This window comes from Lontra canadensis, unplaced genomic scaffold, assembly GCF_010015895.1.
Source record: "Lontra canadensis isolate GAN:19392208 unplaced genomic scaffold, GSC_riverotter_1.0 scaffold160, whole genome shotgun sequence".
Taxonomy (NCBI): Eukaryota; Metazoa; Chordata; class Mammalia; order Carnivora; family Mustelidae; genus Lontra; species Lontra canadensis.
The window spans coordinates 2,289,700-2,309,890 of NW_022631154.1; the positions used below are offsets into that span (position 1 = coordinate 2,289,700).

The 20,191-nt window shown below is 63.1% G+C and overlaps 1 protein-coding gene across 1 annotated transcript; it reads left to right on the forward strand.

The window, feature by feature from the left end:
* Nucleotides 1-663: 663 nt before the first annotated feature.
* NTRK1 (neurotrophic receptor tyrosine kinase 1) lies at nucleotides 664-17,933 on the forward strand. Its single transcript, XM_032845067.1, has 17 exons — nucleotides 664-875; nucleotides 3,854-3,928; nucleotides 4,174-4,245; nucleotides 5,605-5,673; nucleotides 6,241-6,386; nucleotides 6,626-6,768; nucleotides 8,851-8,983; nucleotides 10,947-11,273; nucleotides 11,680-11,697; nucleotides 11,868-11,923; nucleotides 12,163-12,265; nucleotides 12,754-12,900; nucleotides 13,156-13,286; nucleotides 13,464-13,636; nucleotides 15,811-16,051; nucleotides 16,355-16,513; nucleotides 17,667-17,933. The coding sequence occupies exons 1-17, from the start codon at nucleotides 664-666 to the stop codon at nucleotides 17,850-17,852; spliced, it is 2,391 nt and encodes a 796-aa protein (XP_032700958.1). The 3' UTR covers nucleotides 17,853-17,933.
* Nucleotides 17,934-20,191: the final 2,258 nt, after the last annotated feature.

The window sequence follows — 20,191 nt, forward strand, 5'->3', positions numbered from 1 at the left end:
CTGCAGAGCGCGCCCCCGCCCCGCCGAGCGCACACCCCTGCGCGCGGGCCTCTAGCGCCGCCCTGTGGTCCCTCCGGCTCGCCTGGCCCTTCTCCTGCTGTTTTGGGGCGACTCCTTTCTCCCGCTGTGTTTTCTTGCCCCAGGTCCGCGTTGGGTCCTTTTGGGGTCCCTTCCCCTCTCCTCCTAGGGTTTGGAGACTGTTTCACCCCATTACCCCAAGTGACCTCGTGCACTCCCTGAGGGGCGCGCGCCGCGAGGAGGGAGACTGGGGCTGGGGGCGGGCGGGGATGACCCCGATGGTGACCTTGCCCCCGCCCTGTCATCTCCGCGCCCCCTAAAGGCAGCTGCTTTTCGCTGCGGGAAATAACGCATCCCCTTCCCCCCCCGCGCCCACCCCAGCAGACACCTCTAAGGCGACTCCTCTGGAGCGAGGGAGGGGGCTTGGGGGAGAAGGGGCGCGGGGTCCCCCGAAAGGGGTGGGGGCCGCCTTGGGGCTGAGGACCGGTGGGGTGGGGGTGGAGCCAGAGGGGGCAGGGCGGGGCGGGGCGGGATGCGGGCCCCGCCCCTTCCCGGCGGTCGGGTCTTTAGCGCGGCGGGCGCACGTGTCGGGGGAGGCCCGGCGGCCGCTGCTGGGAGCGCACGGACGGCTGCGGGGCCGGCGCGATGCTGCGGGGCGAACCGCGAGGGCAGCGGGGCGGACACGGCCGGGCGGCGGGGCCGGGCAGCCTGCTGGCCTGGCTGATGCTGGCGTCCGCGGGCGCCGCGCCCTGCCCCGATGTCTGCTGCCCTCACGGCCCCTCGGGGCTGCGCTGCTCCCGGCCTGGGGCCCTGCAGAGCCTCCGCCGCCTGCCGGCCGCAGAGAACCTGACGGAGCTGTGAGTGTCCGGCGGGCGCGGGGGAGCGGGCGCGGGGGGGCGCGGGGGTCGCGGCAGCGGGGCGCGGGGGCAGGCGGGCGTAGCCGGGCCCCGAGGGCGCGCGCTCTCCTCCAGCCAGCGGGGTACGGGGCGGGGCGGGAGACTGTACCTGGGCCTGCCTCTGCCCCCGCGGCTCCCTGACCGCCACGGCAGTGCCCGTCTGGAAGGTGCCTGGCGCAGCCAGGCAAGGGAGCTGTCCGTGGACCCGGTTTGAGCCAGCCCCGCCGTCCCGAAGCAGCCTCTGGAGAGCAGACAGGAGGAGCCCGAGCTCTGGGTTGGCTAGCTGGGGCTAGTTTGGCACCCCTACCGCCGTCGCTCCTTTCCAGGGGGAAGCCAGCCCCTACCCTGCTCCTGGCCATGACCAGGCAACACCAGCTCTTGCCTCTGGAACTGGGGATTGAACTGGAATAGGGAGGAGGTGGTGAGGAGGCACAGCGGGGTGGCTGAGCTCCCCTCTTCCCGATTCCACCATCTCTTGTCCCCGCTATCCCTTGATTTGGGGATTGAAAACGAGACTCCTGGCCTCTCTGTCCCCACCCCGTCTCCCTTTCCACCCTTATCCCCCTACTTGGGGCAGAGAGCCAGGGCTCATGTTGACAGGCTCTCCTCTTTTCGGGGCCGCAACCTGGGAGAAATCTCCAGCATTTTGTAGTACTCTGACAACCTGCAGTAATTGGTTACAAAATACTGGAGTACTTGTTAGCAGCTGGGGAAACCTATGGGAGTATTCTGTGATAATTGGCCTAGAGGTACTCGAGCATCACAGGGCGATGCCTGGAAAATGCTTGAGTATTCTGTGTAGTTGATGGGACCAGCAAGACTTCTAGAAGAGGGGAGGGACTGCTAGAAAAATCCTTTTTCTGCGGCCTGGGGCTTAGAGGGTGGGCAAGGAGCTGGCCTCATGCGGTGACAGTGATGGGTTGGAAGGCGTCCGAGGTGGGAACCGTCACTGTCTGGAAGTTACTCGAGCGGACTGTGATCATTAGCAGCGAGGTCCTCCCGTATCTCGTGGTAATTAACGGGAAGGTCCTCCATCTCTCTCTTTAATGGCCCTAGGGAGACCAGAAAGAGAGGAGATGGCCTTGTCTGGGTCTGGGCTAGGGCTCTGCAGGGTGGGAGGGGCTGCTGTCCCCAGCCCTGTCCCCTCAGTCCCCTGCACCTTCACACCAGGGCCCTGGCTCCACAATGATCCCCGTCATAGCTCTTGTCCCTGTTCCCTTATCCAGTGGGCCCAGCCCCCCGGGAGGTGGGGGCATGGGCAGGCTAGGCTGGGGACCAGGAGCCATGCAGGGTGGGGTGCTGAGAGGACCTGCTGGGTGAGGCAGCGGCCTGACCCCCAGCCTCCGCCTGCCCGTCCCCTCCTCCTCCTTCACCCGCAGAGCTAACGAGGAGATAATGGACTCGAAAAGACAGATTGATGATGAATCCAAGCGAATGAGGCAGCTTTGAGTGTGCTGCTGGACAGCTTGGTCACGGTGGCTGCCGCCACCCCTCCCCGGTCCCTCCAGCTCTAGACTCTGTGAGCGGAGTTACAGGAGAGGGCTCCCTAGGACTGGGGGAAGGCTGCCTGGCCGGTGCAGCTGGGGTCCCCCCCACTGGGAAGTAGGCGGAGGAGGAGAGGTCACGCAGCTTGGCTCCCCCCCTTCCCCTGGTCCAGCCAGGGAAGGGGAGAGGGGTGAGGGGAGAGTTCTGAGAAGATGCAGTGAGTCAAAGGCTCCTGGCAAGTGTGCGTGTGTACATGTCTGTGTGTGCAAGGGGTGGGGGGGTTCACTGACGTGCCACAGCAGGGCACCTGAGTTCTCAGGAACTCTGTGGCGTGCCAGATCCCGAAGCTGGGCAGGCCCCAGGGTGGCAGCAGCCTCCGTCCCTGCGCACCTGTCCTTCTGTCCCAGCCCCGGTCTGGCTTTCTGTGGTGCTCTGTCCTTATCTCTTTGTGTCTCTGTCTCCCTGTCCTTATCTGTCTGTCCCCTTGCCTGTCTCTCTCTCTCTCTCTCTCTCTCTCTCTGCTAGTCTCTTCCTGCTCATTGTCTCTTTCTCTGTGTCTCTGGTTCACCACCTGTGTTTTTATGGCCCCCTCCAGCCTTCCCATCATTTTCTTGCCCTGTGAACCGCCTGTCTGTGCCTCTTCACCACCCTCGTCCCTTCTCCAGCCTCCCAGTGCCCTTGTCCCCCTTCTCAGGTCCCTCTTGGGGCAGGGAGGGGCTCAAGGGGTCCCCGACCGACAGCCTCTGTGCCTCTTGTTTGCTCTGTTGAAGGGTGGGGGCAGTCGTGGCTGCTGCCTGAGCGTAGGGAGGGACTGTGGCTTTGAGGGTGGGGTGTGCACGCGCGCACGGGCACGTGGGTGAACGAGGGAGCAAGTGTGCAGCGGTGTGGTCAGCCCAGATGGGGAGTGTGTGTTTGGGAACACACGGATTCGCATGACCACGGGGTTCCCTCTGTGCTGCGGGGCCGTCATGAGCCTCGGTCCTCTGTGGAGGCAGGAGTCCCAGCGTGACCCCCATTTCTGAGCACGAACAGGAGAGGCCTTGGGCAGGAGAGCAGAACCCTAAGCTGAGAATGGGGTTTTGTGTGTTTGTGAACGTGGGACCACTGCTGTACACGAGAGGCCGATGCATACGTGCGTCGGGCATGACAGTGGGAGCGTGCCCACCGGCCTGCCTCTGTGTCCATGCATGTACCAAGGCTCCTGTGGACACGCGCGAGGTGGTATGTGTGTGTGCCCGTGTGTGCACACATGAGGGGTGGGAGTGTGTCTGCGTGCTGGTGAGGACGCATACACACGTGTGTCCGTGTATCTGTATGTGCACGGGTCGTGTGTGACCGGTGCGTGTGTGAGTGCCTGCACCTGCGTTTGCGATGCTGAGGGAGGCAGGCAGGTGGGCACGGGAACTTGAGGGTGGACCTGCGCCCCTGTGACCCCCCATCCCCTCTCCCCACAGCCACATCGAGAACCAAGTGCATCTGCAGCGTCTGGAGGCCGTTCACCTGCGGGGCCTGGGGGAGCTGCGAGACCTGTGAGGGGCTGGCTGTCGGGGTGGGGTCAGTGCAGGGCCGGGGGACCAGTGACTCGGAGGCTGACAACGGAGGGACTGGAGGAGACCAGAAAGCTCAGGGGTCTCGGGGGCCCAAGGCAGCTGGGGAGCCTGAAGGGGGATGGGAGGTCCAGAGCTCGCACTGGGGCCTCGGGGCCGGTGTGGACAGAGAGGTGGGGCCCTGAGGAGCGGAGGGCCTGTGGGCTGACCCTGCTGCACCCTCCCAGCACCATCGTGAAGAGTGGACTCCGCTCCGTGGCGCCTGACGCCTTCCGTTTCACTCCTCGGCTCAGTCGCCTGTGAGTGGCCAGCGCTGGGCGGGGGGGGACCCAGATGGGTGTCTGCTGGGATTGGGCCCCACCCCCCAGCTGCTGTGAAGAAGGCCCCGACCTGGTCAGGGACATGGCCTCACCCATTCCCCTGGGGCTTCTCCGCATCTTCAGGGATGCTGGTGACCTGGGACCCCACCCCCCCACCATCCCACCCCCCTAAACCCCCAAACCGCACGCCCCAGCCCCGTCAGCCGCAGCATCCGGTGTCTCTCGCTCCCACACTTCCCGCTACAAGGATGCGTCTCATGGGCGTCTGCCCCGTTTTTCTTCCCGGAGTTCAGACACACCTGTCCACAGGGAGTCAGGGGCAGGAGCGTGCCCCAGGTTCTGGCTGGGGATGCCACCTCCCACCCCCTCCTGGCCCCCAGGGATAGCCTAGGAGCTGGGCCATCAGATCCGCCGCAGTCACCCTGCCCACCCCGGGAGTCACAGCTGCCCCTCTGTGGATGGTGGGCAGGGGCGGCGGCGGGCAGGGAAGGGAGACTCTTGGAGTCCCTCGAAGCCCCCTCTCTGGCCTCTGGGGCCAGCCGTTCAGTTCCTCCTTCTCACCATGGTGGACAGACAGACAGACAGCAGGGTGCTGGGGTCCTCTAAAGTCTCGGCTGTGTCTGGTGATGTCGCACAGCAGAAAAGGTGACGTTAGGCGCCTCCCTCATGACAAAGTGGGGCTTCGGTTAAGAATGCGAGCCCGTGAGATGTCACATACTCACGTCCCTGAGTCTTCGCAGCCAACGCGGCGAGAGGGAGTGGCAGCCCATTTTACAGATGAGGGCTCTGAGACTCCTGGAGGGGATGTTTCTGGGCCGAGGCCACACAGCTGTACTACCACACCCCGCTGTGTCTGGTGCTGGCCTGGGCATTCTTACCGATCCCTGGGGGCCCCGGGGTCTCTGAGGCTGGGCCAGCTGAGGAAGTCCTCTGAGATCTGCGCCACCATCCCCCTTTTCCTCTGGCCCGTCTGGGCTCTGCGGGGAGGGGAGCACAGATGGAGGCCCTTCCCCCAGCTGGGGTCTCAGCACTTTGCCAGCTGGGGCCAAGGTAGGGGGGAGAGGAGAGCAGGCTGTTCCCTGAGACCCCCTCCCTGGGATCTGGGGAGGGGGTTAAGTGGAGTTAACTCTCGCTGTCCCAGCGAGAAGAAAGGGACTCCAAGAGCCTAACCTGTCCCAACCCCAGTGCCTCCTTGCCTGGTCCTAGTTGCCAGGGTTGTGGGCACTGGGTGGGGGGGAGTGAGATGTCAGCTCCCCATGGCTCCTCCCTCCCTCCCTCTCCCTGGGTCAGAGCAAGGTTGGTGGCTCAAGGCGGCCGTCTCTATCTCAACTCCCACAGGAATCTCTCCTTCAACGCTTTGGAGTCTCTCTCCTGGAAAGCTGTCCAGGGCCTCCCCCTGCAGGAGCTGTGAGTGTGGGCCTGCTTGGGGGGCCAGAGCTGTGTGCGCGAGCGCGCGCGGGCATGTGGATCTCTGCCTGTAGGGGTGGCGGTGGGTGGGGGTTGCTCTTTGGGGACTCTGTCCACGCCCGTGACCCCATCTGAGACCGCGGGCCCACTGGAGGGGCCTCCCGCCCTGGGGGGGGCGGCCAGGATGTGGGGGGAGAGCTGGGTGGCTAAGGCTGAATGCCCTCTGGCAGTGGGGGGCCGGCACCGTTCCCTATGCCAGGGCGCACAGCTGCCCATGTCGCCCGCACCCCACGCACACACCTGTCTTCCTGAGGAGCCTGCGGGGGTAAAGGAATCCATGTAGCCCCCAGCCGGCTCCTGGGCTTTCTGGATCCTATTTCTTGTAATAACGTCTTGTTCCTGGGGTGCCCGAGAGGACCCTCGCCCCTGTCCCCCTTCCTTCACCTCCGGATCTGCCAGCCTGAGGTCTGCCCGCACTCCCTCCTATCTGCTACTTCGTTCTCTGGGGCTCCTCAGGCGCGACCCTGGCCCGGTCCCTGACTCTCTTGGTGTCCCCCGTACCCACAGGGTCCTGTTGGGGAACCCTCTGCACTGCACGTGTGCCGTGTACTGGCTGCTGCGCTGGGAGGAGTTGGGGCTGGGTGGCGTGCGCGGACAGAAGCTGCAGTGCCCCGGGCAGGGGCCGCTGGCCCTCTTGTCCAATGCCAGCTGCGGTAGGTGCCGGGCCTGCATAGGGGTGGGGAGGAGCCGCAGGCCTGCGGAGGGAGCCCTGAGCAGGAGCCTGGGGAACAGACACGGGCGAGAGCTGGGGGTGCTGAAGGTTGGAGGGCGTTGGGCGTCACCAGGAGGGGCTCAGGGCCACTGAGGCGGGTGGGGGAGGAGGCACCACCCTGTGGGAGGGCTCAGAGGCCACTCCCTGACCTAATGTCCCTTGGCCATCCCGGGCTGCCAGGCGTGCCCGTGCTGAAGGTCCAGATGCCCAACACCTCCGTGGACGTGGGGGACGATGTGTCGCTGCAGTGCCTGGTGGAAGGGCGGGACCTGGAGGGGGCCGGCTGGATCCTGACCGAGCTGGAGGACCTGGTCACAGTGACGGTGAGAAGCCCTTCACCGCCCTGTCCCTCCACTCCCCCTCTCCCTGGGAGACGCTTGGACAGGACACAGGGGACAAAGACAGGGAAAGAGAGACTGTGAGGAAGAAGCACGTAAGGGAGGGACAGATGCGGCTTCAACCCATGGGGCTCAGGCTCGTTCTGTGGGGCCGGCAAACACCTGCCCTCACGGTGGGCACTGGCCCAGTGGGGACCCAGGGGACACATGCCTGCTGCCGGAGAGACGGTCCCTGGACCCCCAAACCATCCCTCCCAATCACTGGCTTTCTAGACAAGGGAACAGGACGGGGGGTCTGTACGGCGCTTGTGGTCCTGCATCCAGGGCGTCCCCAGGGTCATTCCCATCTTCGTCTGGAGATGCTAGAAGCAGATCCTCCTGGGTGTGTGATGAGCTTGTTAGTAAAGAAAGTCCCGGTCCAGGTCCAGCTTTCTCACTAATGAGTTTTTGGACTGACTTTCGGAAAATCTGTCTACACTTTGGTTTTCTTACCTGTCAGCTGAGGAGGTGGACGTGATGACCTTTGATGTCTCCGCTGCCTCTGGCCACGGCTGCTATCTTGGTTTTGCAGATGTGTCTTTGGCTTTCTGTGCTCAAGCGGGCGATGGGCAGCCCCGAGTAGCCCCAACTGTCTCCGGCCTCGTTGACAAGGTCACCAGAGGCCGACAGTAGGTGGTGCCCACCCAACGTGTGTGGGTGGATACACAGGGTCCGGCCCCTTGGAGGAGCCAGGCCAGGGGTTCACTTTGGGAGGGGCTGCACCCCCAGGATGGCTGGAGGCCCTCGGGACAGTACTGAAGGAAGAGGAGCCACTGGGGGCCAGGGATGCCGGCACGGTGGGGTGGGGGGCAGAGCCACTGAGCAGAGCCACTGAGCAGAGCCACGAGAGTGAGTGATGGAAAGGTGATAAGGTAGAGGCAAGAGGTTGGCCATGACCACCAGTGGGGAGACCTTTGCTCAGCTGTTTTGGGAAATTCCAGGGTTTTGCTTTTCTCTTTGGGAGGTTTCCATGTTTGCTATCACTTCTGTTTTCTAGCAACTTCCTATAGAAAAGTCACACCCAACTGGGTTGAGTGGGGGCGGGGGGGTGAGGCTGGAGGGTGGCAAGCAGCTCATAGGGCTGAGTCGATGGGCTGCCCAGCACCCACAGGGATTTGGGGGAGGGGGGTCCTCAGACAGAAGCTTGGAGCAGGGCCAGGCTTCTCCCCGAGGAGGCTGGAACCGAGAGCCTGCGTCAGGGTGAGGGAGCCCTTCGTGATCTTCAAACTTCCACTCCAGTGGAGGTCCCGGGAAACTTCACCTCCCCCAGCACTTAGTCGAAGGGATTCCGCATTTCTGAAATTTCCAGACAAATGAGGCTGGTCCACCGCTCCGTGGCCTTCCATCATTTTAATGGAAGTAGCTTTCTAACGCTTGAAAGGATCATTTTGTCTACCTCCATGGCTTACAAGGCAAGAAAGCCGTGGTTCAGCAAGATTAGGAATTGTCCCGAGGTCACGTAACTGGCACGCGTCCCCCGTTTCCTAGGAAGAGAACCTGAACCTGATCCAGTGTTCCGACGGTGACTCAGAGTCCCGTCCGTCACTGCCCAGTCACTGCCTCTAGCTTCAGGCTCTGCGTTTATCTGCCAGAGGGGGTCGGGGCGCTGTGGCCACTTCTGCCCGCGCCCCGGTCTCCCTGGGGCTGAAACTGCCAAGCACCGCGTGCAGAGCAAGAATGACTCATGCCTGTTGGGTCCTTGGCCTTCTGGACATCGGCCCAGCTGCTTGGAGGGTGGTCCCCGTTCAGGGTAGTCCGCTCCTGTTTTGAGGCTACCGGTCATGTTCTTGATGTTTTCAGATCATTAAATCAATGTTCCAGGAGATAGTCTGCGCACGCGTTCTAAAGGAGGGGACCTTCCTCTGCTGTGTTCTCTCCTCTCCCTCTTCCCTTCCCCCGGTCCCCCCACCCCTCCTCTCTTTCCATCTGGAGCCACAGGGATGCCCCCAGGACAGCGGCTCTAGCCCCTGCCTCCATACCTAAGCCTGCGACACCCTTCCTCATTTACCCTTCTCTTTCCTGACCCAGCAATCTGGGGGCCCGCCGTCCCTGGGGCTGACCCTGGCCAACGTCACCAGCGACCTCAATAGGAAGAATGTGACATGCTGGGCAGAGAACAACATGGGCCGGGCCGAAGTCTCCGTGCAGGTCAACGTCTCCTGTGAGTCCCAGTGGCTGCCTCCACCCCCCAACCCCCCACCCCACCCCCGTCTTCCCTGGAAAGAGGCTCTGAGGGTCTGGGCTGGAGGACGGGGCTGGGATAGGTATCTGTCTCCCGAGCGGCTCCAGCCCAGTTGTTTCCAGATTCCCATGAAAACCCAATCCTGTGGGGGGAGTCCCGGGGACTCGTCAAGGCCAGAGGGATGGGAATGGATTTCTTTCTGGCCCGCTGCCCAAGTCCTGCTACCTGAGGCCCTCAGCCCTGGCTGCCCAGCTGTTCTCACTGCATTACTCCCTGCCCGACCCGTCGGAGCCCTTTTGCTGTCCCTCCGAGCTTTACAAGAGCAAATTCCCCTCCTGAGCTCTCCTCTATGCTCGCTGCCTAATTTCCCTAGTCTGCCAACAAATTACTTTATTTATTTATTTTTTTGAAGAGTTTATTTATTTATTTGACAGACTGAGAACACAAGTAGGCAGAGAGGTAGGCAGGGGAGCGGAGGGGGAAGCAGGCTCCCCACTGAGCAGAAAGCCCAATTCGGGGCTTGGTCCCGGGACCCTGGGATCATGACCTGAGCCGAAGGCAGAGGCTTAACCCACGGAGCCACCCAGATGCGCCTCAACAAATTACTTTAAATCATGTACGTTACACAACTTTTCTTCTTTAGTTGTAAAATCTAGCATAGACGTGTGAACACTGACACTTTAAACAATCATTATTCTTTGGCTCTTTCAAACACACACACTCCCTTTCTCTCCCCATCCTTTTTCTCTGCACCATCCTGACTTTTGGGATAACTGTTTCCTTGCTTTTAAAAAATAATTGTACACACGTGTGCTTCCCTGTCAGTATGACTTAGTTTTCCCTGTTCTTGTGCATTATAGAGACGGACCCTCCCGCAAGTTCTGTTCTGGGCTTAGTTTCTTCTGTGTAACATTGTATTTCTAAGAGTCACCCCCTGCTCCCCCCCCCCACCCCAGTGCTGGGAGCATCTCTTATTCGTTGGGTCCTTCCCTGCTGAGTAGGGCCCCCTGCGCAACATCTGTGTGTCTATTATCAAGAAGCTTTTGCTGGGGCGCCTGGGTGGCTCAGTGGGTTAAAGCCTCTGCCTTCAGCTCAGGTCATGATCCCAGGGTCCTGGGATGGAGCTCGGTCCTGGGATGGAGCCCCGAATCAGGCTCTCTGCTCAGCGGGGAGCCTGTTTCCCCTCTCTCTCTGCCTGCCTCTCTGCCTGTTTGTGATCGCTGTCAAACAAATAAATAAAATCTTAAAAAAAAAAAAAGAAGAAGCTTTTGCTTTCCCCAGGTTGGGTCTATTTCAAACCCATATATTTTTTTTCCCCCAAAAGCGTTTTTTTTTTTTTTTAAGATTTTATTTATTTGTCAGAGAGCGAAAGAGAATGAGCAGAGGGGAGAGGCAGAGGGAGAAGGAGAAGCAGGTTTCCCACTGTGCGGGGAGCCTGATGCTTGATGCGGGGCTCGATCCCAAGACCCCGGGACCGTGACCTGAGCCGAAGGCAGGTGCTTAACGGACGGAGCCACCCAGGCGCCCCTTTCTGAAAGCATTTTAACTACATGTTTTTTGCTTGTTTGATGTTTCGGCCCTCTCCCGATCTACTTAAGCTTAACTGCCCTTCATTTTTCTGGACCCTTATCCAAAAGACCCCGTGTTTCGTTTCCGTGGCCTGGATCCTGTTTCCTAGGGGCTGTCACTCACGGCCACCTAGAAGCTCTCCAAGCCTGCGAGCTGTGTACACCCGCTGCTCGGTTTACTTGCGATTTCCTGGCACCTTTCCTCAGGAGCTCCCTCCCTGTGCATTTCTTCGGGCCGGTGGCCCCTTTCTCTTCGGCCCGCCGCCTGATTTCTGGCTGTGCCCCGCCCCCCCAGCCCCCTGACTTGTCAGGTCGGCGCCGGGTCCCCTCCGGCTGCTCCCTGACCTCCGGCTGTCCCTCTCTCTGGCCCATAGTCCCTGCCAGCGTGCAGCTGCACAGGCCGGTGGAGCTACACCACTGGTGCATCCCCTTCTCGGTGGACGGGCAGCCGGCGCCCGCCCTGCGCTGGCTCTTCAACGGCTCCGTGCTCAACGAGACCAGCTTCATCTTCACCGAGTTCCTGGAGCCCGCGGCCAACGAGACCGTGCGGCACGGGTGCCTGCGCCTCAACCAGCCCACCCACGTCAACAACGGCAACTACACGCTGCTGGCCACCAACCCGTCCGGCCAGGCGTCCGCCTCCGTCCTGGCCGCCTTCATGGACAACCCTTTCGAGTTCAACCCCGAGGACCCCATTCCCGGTGCAAGGGCCATCCCAAGCCCGGCGGACGACCCCCCTCCCCAGGGCCCCCTCACTGTTGTGGTCCTGACCACAGCTGGAGTGCCTTGTCCTGGGCGGAAAAGAGCCTGGGGTTCTGGAGTCCAGTTCTGCACTGGCCTCCCTGCCTTGCCTCCGCCGAGCCCCGGGAGCCCCAAAACCCGGGCTGCCGCCCTCCCTGGGCTGGCCAAGGACAGGGCCGTACACCAGCGCGTAGGTGCCTGGCTGGAGAAGGGCCCCGGACCTCTTCTCCTTGAGGCCCAGCCGCCCCAGCCCCCCCCACCCCCTGCCTCAGGAAGGGATGAGTCCAGGGTGGGGGGAATGGGAGAGGGAAGCCTCACTGCTCTCCGGCTGCCATCTGACCGCTTTCTCTCCTTCCCCTACTGCAGTCTCCTTCTCGCCAGTGGGTGAGTAGCCCAGGCAAGAGGGCAGGTTCTGTCGGGTCCCTGAAGCCGAGGCCGGGGCAGGGGGCACAGCGGACCTGATCCCTGAGGGCTCAGCAGGGGTGGGGGTGGGAGCTGCTGCAGGAGACACCATGTGTGCTGAGCCGCACTCTCCATGCCCTGTGTCCCCACAGACACTAACAGCACTTCCGGAGACCCCGTGGAGAAGAAGGATGAAACCCCTTTCGGGGTAAGCATGAGATGGGGGGGCTTGTCTCAGCCCTGGGATCGGGAGGCTGGGTCGCAGCTTGTTGACAGTCATTTCTGGTCGGAGTCTGGAGGCCTGACCCCAAGGCCTGGGGCCCCAGGGGAGGAAAAGGCTGTTCTGGGGGCCTGGCTCTGGGCTCCCACACAGGATGGGGAGCTGTTTGCTCTGGGGGCTTTCTGAGGGAGTGGAAGAAGCTCGGCTCTAACTGCCCCCGCCCGCAGGTCTCAGTGGCTGTGGGCCTGGCTGTCTTTGCCTGCCTCTTCCTTTCCACGCTCTTCCTGGTGCTCAACAGATGTGGACAGAGGAACAAGTTCGGGGTTGGCCGTGAGTAGGGGTGCGGCAGCGGGCTGTGTGCGCATCTGTCCTGCTGGCTTTGTTTGCCACTTGCTCTCCCTGACCCTGGCCTCCGTGTGGGGGGCTTGCACACAGTGGAGAGCTAGGGGGGGTGTGTCAGGGTGGACGAGGGCCGGGCTGTGGGATGTGTGGGGGTGCGTGTGCCTGTTGGGCTGCGGCTGGGAGAGTGTCAGGAGGCAGCTGCTAATTGGCGGCTGGATTGTAGTCAAACACTAAGTGGGTCTGGGAGGTCTGAGCTCGGCGGGGGTGGGGGGGAGTTCTTTGGTGGCCCCACAGGGCCTGGGGTTGGACAGGAGCCAAACAGAGAGAGTGCCTCCTCTTCCCCTGCTGACTCCCTCTCTCCCCTGCCTCACCCCTGCAGGGTCTGGGCTGGGGTTGCCTGGTGCCCTGCACCCCGACAGGGGCCAGCGTGTGCACCTGGGATGTGACCCCTCCATAAGGCTGTGTCGCTTCCCCAGGCGCCGCCGTGCTGGCTCCAGAGGACGGACTGGCCATGTCTCTGCACTTTATGACCTTAGGGGGCAGCTCCTTGTCCCCCACTGAGGGCAAAGGTTCAGGGCTCCAAGGACACATCATCGAGAACCCACAGTACTTCAGTGATGCCTGTGAGGAGCTCTCCTGGGTCAAGGGCAGGGGGGCCTGGGTGTGCGTGTGCGCGCGTGCGCGTGTGTAGAAGCCCCGTACCCTCTCCTTTGGCTGCCCGGGGCCCGAACCAGCATCCCTCCCATCCCCCATCCCCGTGCACACCGCAGCACGGGACTTTGGGGAATGCAAGAAGCCTCACTGTCAGCCCCTGCTGGCCTGTCCTTCCGGACCCGGGGGGGGGGGGGCTCCGGTCTGACCCCGCACGCCCCCCGCAGGTGTTCATCACATCAAACGCCAGGACATCGTGCTCAAGTGGGAGCTGGGCGAGGGCGCCTTCGGGAAGGTCTTCCTTGCCGAGTGCCACAGCCTGTCGCCGGAGCAGGACAAGATGCTGGTGGCCGTCAAGGTAAGACCCTGTCCCCGGGCTCCCGCGGGCCTGGGTCCCACGTCCCGGAGCATCATCGTTCCAGGGCCAGGAGCTCAGGCTGGGGTGTGGGCGTGGGCTGCGGCCCCCTCGGGTGTACGCAGGGGAGGCCCCCCCCCACTCAGCCCCGCGCACCCCCCCCACCCCCCCGGCGTCCAGGCGCTGAAGGAGGTGTCAGAGAGCGCGAAGCAGGACTTCCAGCGGGAGGCGCAGCTGCTGACTGTGCTGCAGCACCGGCACATCGTGCGCTTCTTTGGGGTCTGCACCGAGGGCCGCCCGCTGCTCATGGTCTTTGAGTACATGCGCCACGGCGACCTCAACCGCTTCCTCCGGTAGGAGCGTCTGTCCCGAGCCCCTTCCCTACAGGAGCACCCCGGTTGTCTGTCCAGCCGAGGGGCGACCCTCGACAGAGCGGGAAGGCCCGCTCCTGTCCCCGAGGAGCTCCGAGGACCGCCGGCGGAATGTGGGCCGTCGGCGCACGGGATGGGGCAGTGTGGGGGGCACGGGCACAAGTCAGGACACAGCAGGGCAGGCCCGCGGCTGGCAGGGGTGTGTTTGCAGGCACGGGGGTGGGGGGCGCGCGGAAGCCAGGCCTGTGGGGCTGACGGCATAGAGAGCTACAGCGACAGTAACAGCCGGTCCCGGGGCTCCTGCCGCCTTCCAGGCGCTCTGCTCCCACCCCGAGCCGTGGCTGCGCGCACACAAGTGTATCTGGGCGAGAGTGTAGATAGAGGCGTTCTTCAGAGTCTCCAAGCGTACGTGGGAATTTATACCTGCAGGAAGTCACTAAAAGTTCACTTCTTTGGCTTTGGACAGAACTACTCTGATATGTTTACTCATGTGTGCCATGATTTTAATAGCTTCAAGAAATGTGCCCATTTCACAGATGAGGCGTAAGCGGCTTGCCCAGGGGCACCCAGTGGGGAGTATGGCCCCAGGTGGAGCCCTGCTCTCAGTCCCTGACTGTGATGGTCACATGTGCCCTCTGTTGAGTCCTTGGATGAACACGCTCCCTTCCCCAGGATGGCGTCGGGTGACCTGTGAGGCGGGGAGGGGGAGGGCCAGGCTTGCACTCAGCTGTGATGCCCTAGCTGAGCCAAGAGCTTTCCTCTCTGGCCTCAGTTTCCCTGCCAGTCAGAGGGACAGTGGAGGGCTATGGTTCTGGACAAGAAAGCACTGTGTGTCTGTTCAGCTGTTGGTCGTGATTTGGTTTCCAAACACCCCCTTGGGAATGAAGGATCATCCACTCCATCAGGCTTGGGAGAGACCCCAGAGCCGAAGCTTACCCTGTGGGCGAGGAGGGGCCCGTGGAGGGTGGGAGCAGGAGGAAGGTGATGAGTGTGGAGGTGGATGGACTCAGGAGACTGGAGTCAACGGGGGGCCAGACAGGAGACCTGGCTCACCAGACACCGTGTGGGCTCCGTGCTGAGTGCTGGGGATGCAGGCCAGGGGCGGGCCACCATCTGGGGCCCAGGCTGTGGGAATAGTGACTCTCAATGCTGGGGGAGCACAGGGAACCAAAGGAGAGAACCGTGAAGACTCCTAGATGAGTCTGGAAGACATTCCCTAGGAAGCCTGTCTGTTCTGCCTCTGGACCTTTGCTCTTACAGTTCCCGCTGCATGGTATGCCAGGTCTCCCCCCCTCCCCACTTCATCCTCCTGTGTCTCTGACCCTTTTCAATGGCTTACTCACCTCTTTTCTTCAGGGTTTGAGTCTGTTTAAATGTCTCTTCCTCCAAGAAGTCTCCCCTGATTTCTTCCATCCCTGGCCTGAGTGATCAGGTGCCCCTGTTGATCTCTATCCTACTCTCCACGGTAGCTGTGGTGACGGGCACACTGGGGTGCTTAGTAAGCCCCTGCCAGACAGAAGGAAGAAACAGATGAGGAGTAAATTGGCCTGTGGGAAGTCCCGACAAAGCCATTGGCTCGGGCTGGGGTCAGAAGAAGGACTATCTGGGGAATGGAGCTGAGTGACCAGGGACTGATCCTGAGTGGTGGCTGTGGGAGGTGGAGGGCGTCCTGGAGACCTTTGGCAGGAAGAAGAACCCCACGGGAGGCTGAATATTGAGAGCAAAGTTGAGAGAGACGGGAGGACCCCCAGGTTTCAGGCTCGGAGTCTGAGGGGGGAAGCTTCCCTTCACAGAGGCAGGGGCAGACCTGGGGATAGAAGGTGAGCATCTGTAGGGCCCTATGGGAGGTGTCCGTGGGCAACAGATGCAGGCCCGTGGGCAGCTGGCTGCTGGGCTCCCGAGTTCACAAGGGCTGCCTTGTGGGGGTGGGGGGCGACGTGAATGTGGAAAGTGTGGGCCGTGGTGGAGGCTCCGGAGGTGGGCACACCTGGCGGCCCCCCTCCCAGGCCCTCCGGACACCTGCCTCTCTGTTCCTTCTTCCATTCTCCGGAGTCTTCCGAAACCCCCCTCACCCCAGCTCCCCGGTTCCAGGTCCTCAGCTTCCTGAGGGCTCTCCCCGCCACCCAGCCCGCCCCCTCCCCCTCACTCTTCGGCAGGTCCCACGGGCCGGATGCCAAGTTGCTGGCTGGCGGGGAGGACGTGGTTCCGGGGCCCCTGGGCCTGGGGCAGCTGCTGGCCGTGGCGAGCCAGGTTGCCGCGGGGATGGTGTACCTGGCCAGTCTGCACTTCGTGCATCGGGACCTGGCCACGCGCAACTGTCTGGTGGGCCAAGGCCTCGTGGTCAAGATCGGGGACTTCGGCATGAGTAGGGACATCTACAGCACGGACTATTACCGAGTAAGGGTCTCTGGTGTTCCCCGCCTTGGGCGTAGGCTCACCCTTCTCTTCCTGGGCGCGTGGGGGCCCAGGCTGCCTGTCTCCGGATTCTAACCCCGTCTTACCTCCTGGGCCACACAGGAGGGTGTCTCCGCACTCCGGGGATGCACAGAGAGGACTCCCTCGCTTTGTCCCGCTTAGCCCCCGACCCCCAGAGCCCCCTCCATTCATCTTTAACGACCCACAGGAGGGGGTGGGTAGGGGACAGGCGGAGTGAGGCAGGGGCGCACCGCAGGCCCCGCGGTGACGCAGCGCCCTCCGCAGGTGGGGGGCCGCACCATGCTGCCCATCCGCTGGATGCCGCCGGAGAGCCTGCTCTACCGCAAGTTCACCACCGAGAGCGACGTGTGGAGCTTTGGCGTGGTGCTCTGGGAGATCTTCACCTATGGCAAGCAGCCCTGGTACCAGCTCTCCAACACCGAGGTCAGCGCCGCCGCCGCCCCTGGGCCCTGCCTGTCCGGTCCCGGTGCCCCCATCCCGCTGCCGCCCGCAGGCCCCGGGCCTCCTCCACCCCCGCCCCTCCTCTCCTTGCCCTCTTCCAGCTCCCGCTCCCTTGGATTCCTGCCTCCTAGCCCGGGCCCAGCTGGCTCCTGGGGGAGCCTCAGAGCACTTTACAAATGGAACCCAGACCCCCGTCCTCAGCTGCGTTTTATAGACGCAGCAGGCGTTATCAGGGAGGAAGGGAGAGGCCTGGACGAGGGGCAGGCGCGGGAGGGCCTGACACTGCAGCAGGAAGGCTGGAGGTCAGACCGCAGGAAGGACAGGCCCGCCCCTCCCTCCGCCCTCCTGGCTGCGTTCGCCCGAGCAGGCCCCAGGTGTTCTGTCTCCCAGAGCAGCTCCCCCCACCCCCTCCTTGGCTCGCAGCTGTCAGTCTCCATTTCTCCTAATGCAGTCCGCTCCCTGGAGGCTGCTGGGGTGGGGAGAGGGTTATAGATTTTAATTTTCTCAAGCACGGAGAGAGGGAATGGAATTAGTGCTGCCCATAACCCAAGTCCTTTAATGGGGAGGGAGGGAAGAAGGCGGGGAGAGACTCCAGGCCCCGTCACCCACCACCCAGCCGCCATCTCTCCTTCTTTGGCTCCCTTAGCTGCTCTAACAGTCCTTCCTGGAGTCTGACTCGGGTCTTTCCTGCTGCAGTTTCTGTCCAGAAGTGCTAGGTCCCCCCCCGAATGGTACCTACAGAAGCCAAAAGGAACTGGGGTTGCCCTCTACCTTAAATGGCCAGCCAGCCAGTCCCCAGGGCCTTTGTGTGCAGTCCCGCTCTCCTTACCTCTGGCTCTCGGAGCTGGGAGCTGGAGGCCCTGCCCCTTCCTCACATCAGCTGGCAAGTCTCCTGAGGGTCTGATTCCAGCCCAACCTTCCCAGCCTACATAGCCTTAACCCTGCCCAGCATCCAAGTGGAAAGGAATCTTGGGGCTCCCTGCCTCCTTTTAGATTATTCATAGCCAAGAGGCCCAGCCATCTGGGGGACCCTCCTGGAGAGCCTCTGGGAGGCGGGGCGGGTGGAGCTGTGGCTGGCCTCTGGCCCCTGCTCCAGTGCCCAGCGCCCTCTTCTCTCTCCCTCCGGCGGCCCCAGGCGATTGAATGCATCACGCAGGGGAGGGAGCTGGAGCGGCCCCGGGCCTGCCCCCCAGAAGTCTACGCCATTATGCGGGGCTGCTGGCAGCGGGAGCCCCAGCAGCGCCACAGCATCAAGGACGTGCACGCCCAGCTCCAAGCCTTGGCCCAGGCGCCTCCCGTTTACTTGGACGTCCTGGGCTAGGCGGCCAGCCCGGGGCCTGTGCAGCCCGAAGCCTGGGGTCTGCCCCCCAGTGACCCCTGCCACTCCCAGCAGCCCCAGGGTGACCTCAAAGCTTCTAACTCGCCCTCAGCATGCCAGAGGGGACAAGTGGGGTCTGGGGCGGCTGCTCCTGCTCCTCTGGGCAGGGTCCCGTCATAGCAATTATATTTATTATCCCTTGGCCGCGTGTCTCTTGCCAGTTCTTGTGATGACGTCACTCTGGGGGGGGATTGAGCCTCAGGTGGGGGACGTTCCTCCTGTCGCTTGTTCCCCGCTGTGGTGGTCCTACTCCCGGTAGCTGTCGCCGCCAGCGGTGGCAAACCCTCCTGGGCCCCAGGGCCACTGTGTCCAGGAGGTGGTGCGGTGGCCTCGGGGCGACTCCCAGAGCCCCCGGCCCGAATCGGCTGTCTCACCGCTTCGTGCTCAGGAAGGCTCTTGCTGTAGCGGGAGGGACAGAAGCTCGCCGTCGTGTGGACAGGAGGGAGGCATCGCTGGGGAGGGTCCGCCTCATGTTCGTCCCCACGGAGCAGAGCAGGCACGTGTAGAACACGGATGGGAGAGAGGGAGAGTGCATGTGTGTGCACGTGCGCGTGTGTGACACGTGTGTGTGGGTGTGTGTGCAGGAGTGTGGTGGGGCGGGAAAAGAGCAGGGTGAAGGAGCACTGAGGGAGGCAAGACCCGTGTTGCTTCCCCTCATCCCTCTCCCTGGCTCTGAGGGCTCTGAGACCAGCACCTGGGGGCCGGCGCCTGGGCAAAGCGGCTGTTTCCTAAGGACACAGGCCTCCCCCTGTCCCATTTTGTCCAAGGAGGAGGAGGCCTCTCCCTTCCTCTCTGCCCATGGGAAACCACTGGCCTTGCCGAGTGGCCCCAGGCTTCTGCAGGCTCCGAGGCTGGCTGAGGTCCTCCCCGCCCCGCCCCCGTCTTCTTCACCAGGAGCCCCGGAGGAGCTGCCCCCCCAACGCCGGGCCCATCACTTCCAATCATCCGCTCAGCTCCCGCAATAACCCGCGCTCCCCATGGCTCCTCGGGGCTGATGTCGCGGCTGTCTCATGTCCCTGGGCGCCCAGCTTCCCGCCCCAGTGATTCAATCTGGGTCTTATCACCCCGAGGCCTAGCCCGATGGTGTCTGCCTCTTGTCCAGGCTGGTTAGTGCTAATGGAGGTCTGACCCAGGGCTGCAGACTGATTGATGGGGTGGGGGGTCTGGTCCCTGAGGCCCTCCGTCCTCTCTGACCTGGGAGGGGTGAGGCGGGTGCGGCCCCTCCGAGTGAGGGGGGCTTGCTGCAGGTGGAGGACGGGGGAGGGGGACGAAGCGGCGGGAGAGACAGGGTCAGCGACCAGATCCGACAGGTAGGGCGGCAAAGCTGCAAGGAGAGAGACGACGCAGACACGGGCCGGACCCACAGACTTGGAGACACGCAGACAGACTGTGCGGGGGCCTGTGGGGACTGCGGAGAGAGAACGACGGACACCGGTGGACAGACGGGGTGGACGAGTGGTGGACACAGACACGGGCCTGCCAGGCAGCTGAGTCCGAGGGCGTCCCGGAGAGCCGCGCCGGAGTCTCTCACCTGTGCTCCGTCTGTGGGCTCCGTCCTTGAGCCGCTCCTCAGGGCTGAGGAGGGGGCTGCGGACTGGGAGGCGCCTTGGGTGGAGGCTGGGGGGCCCCTCCCTGAGCAGGACTTGGGCCATCCCTGAAGCAGAGGGGACGGAGGTAAGGCAGTAGAAGGGACCCGCCAGGGCAAGTGGACCCTGTCCGAGGTGGAGAGCGTCAGGGCATGAGAAGACCTCAAGCCTGCAGCCAGAGGTGTTGCTGGAGAAGCCGGGCAGGTAAGGTGAGGGCTTCTGGGAACAAGGTCGAGCAGGGGAGGGGAATGGTCTGCGACAGTGTGGGGGAGGGGACGGGAACAGGAGCTGAAGCCGGTCACTCGGACCCTTCAGGTGACCTGAGCCCAGGGCCTCGTCCTGCTTGGTGAGGAGGGGGCTGGCTTGCCCCCACATGGCCAGTTTCATGGCATAAGAGCCCCCCACTTCACTCGCGTGCAGACGACCAGGTCTCACGGGCAGGCACACGCGCTCACGTGACACGGCCCCCGTCCCCTCGCTGTAGCTGTCGGGTTCCTCTGCGGTTAGTGGTGCCCCGCTCCACCCCACCCTCCCTGCTAATTACCTCCTGGCTGTGCCAAGTCCATTAGCTGCCCCCCGCCCCACGCACACCAGGGCTCAGCCCCAGCTGAGAGGGGACCCTGAGGACCCCACAGGGAGCTGGGACAGGGACAGCAACCTGAGGCTGTGGGGAGCGGACATCTGGGTCCCCTAGAC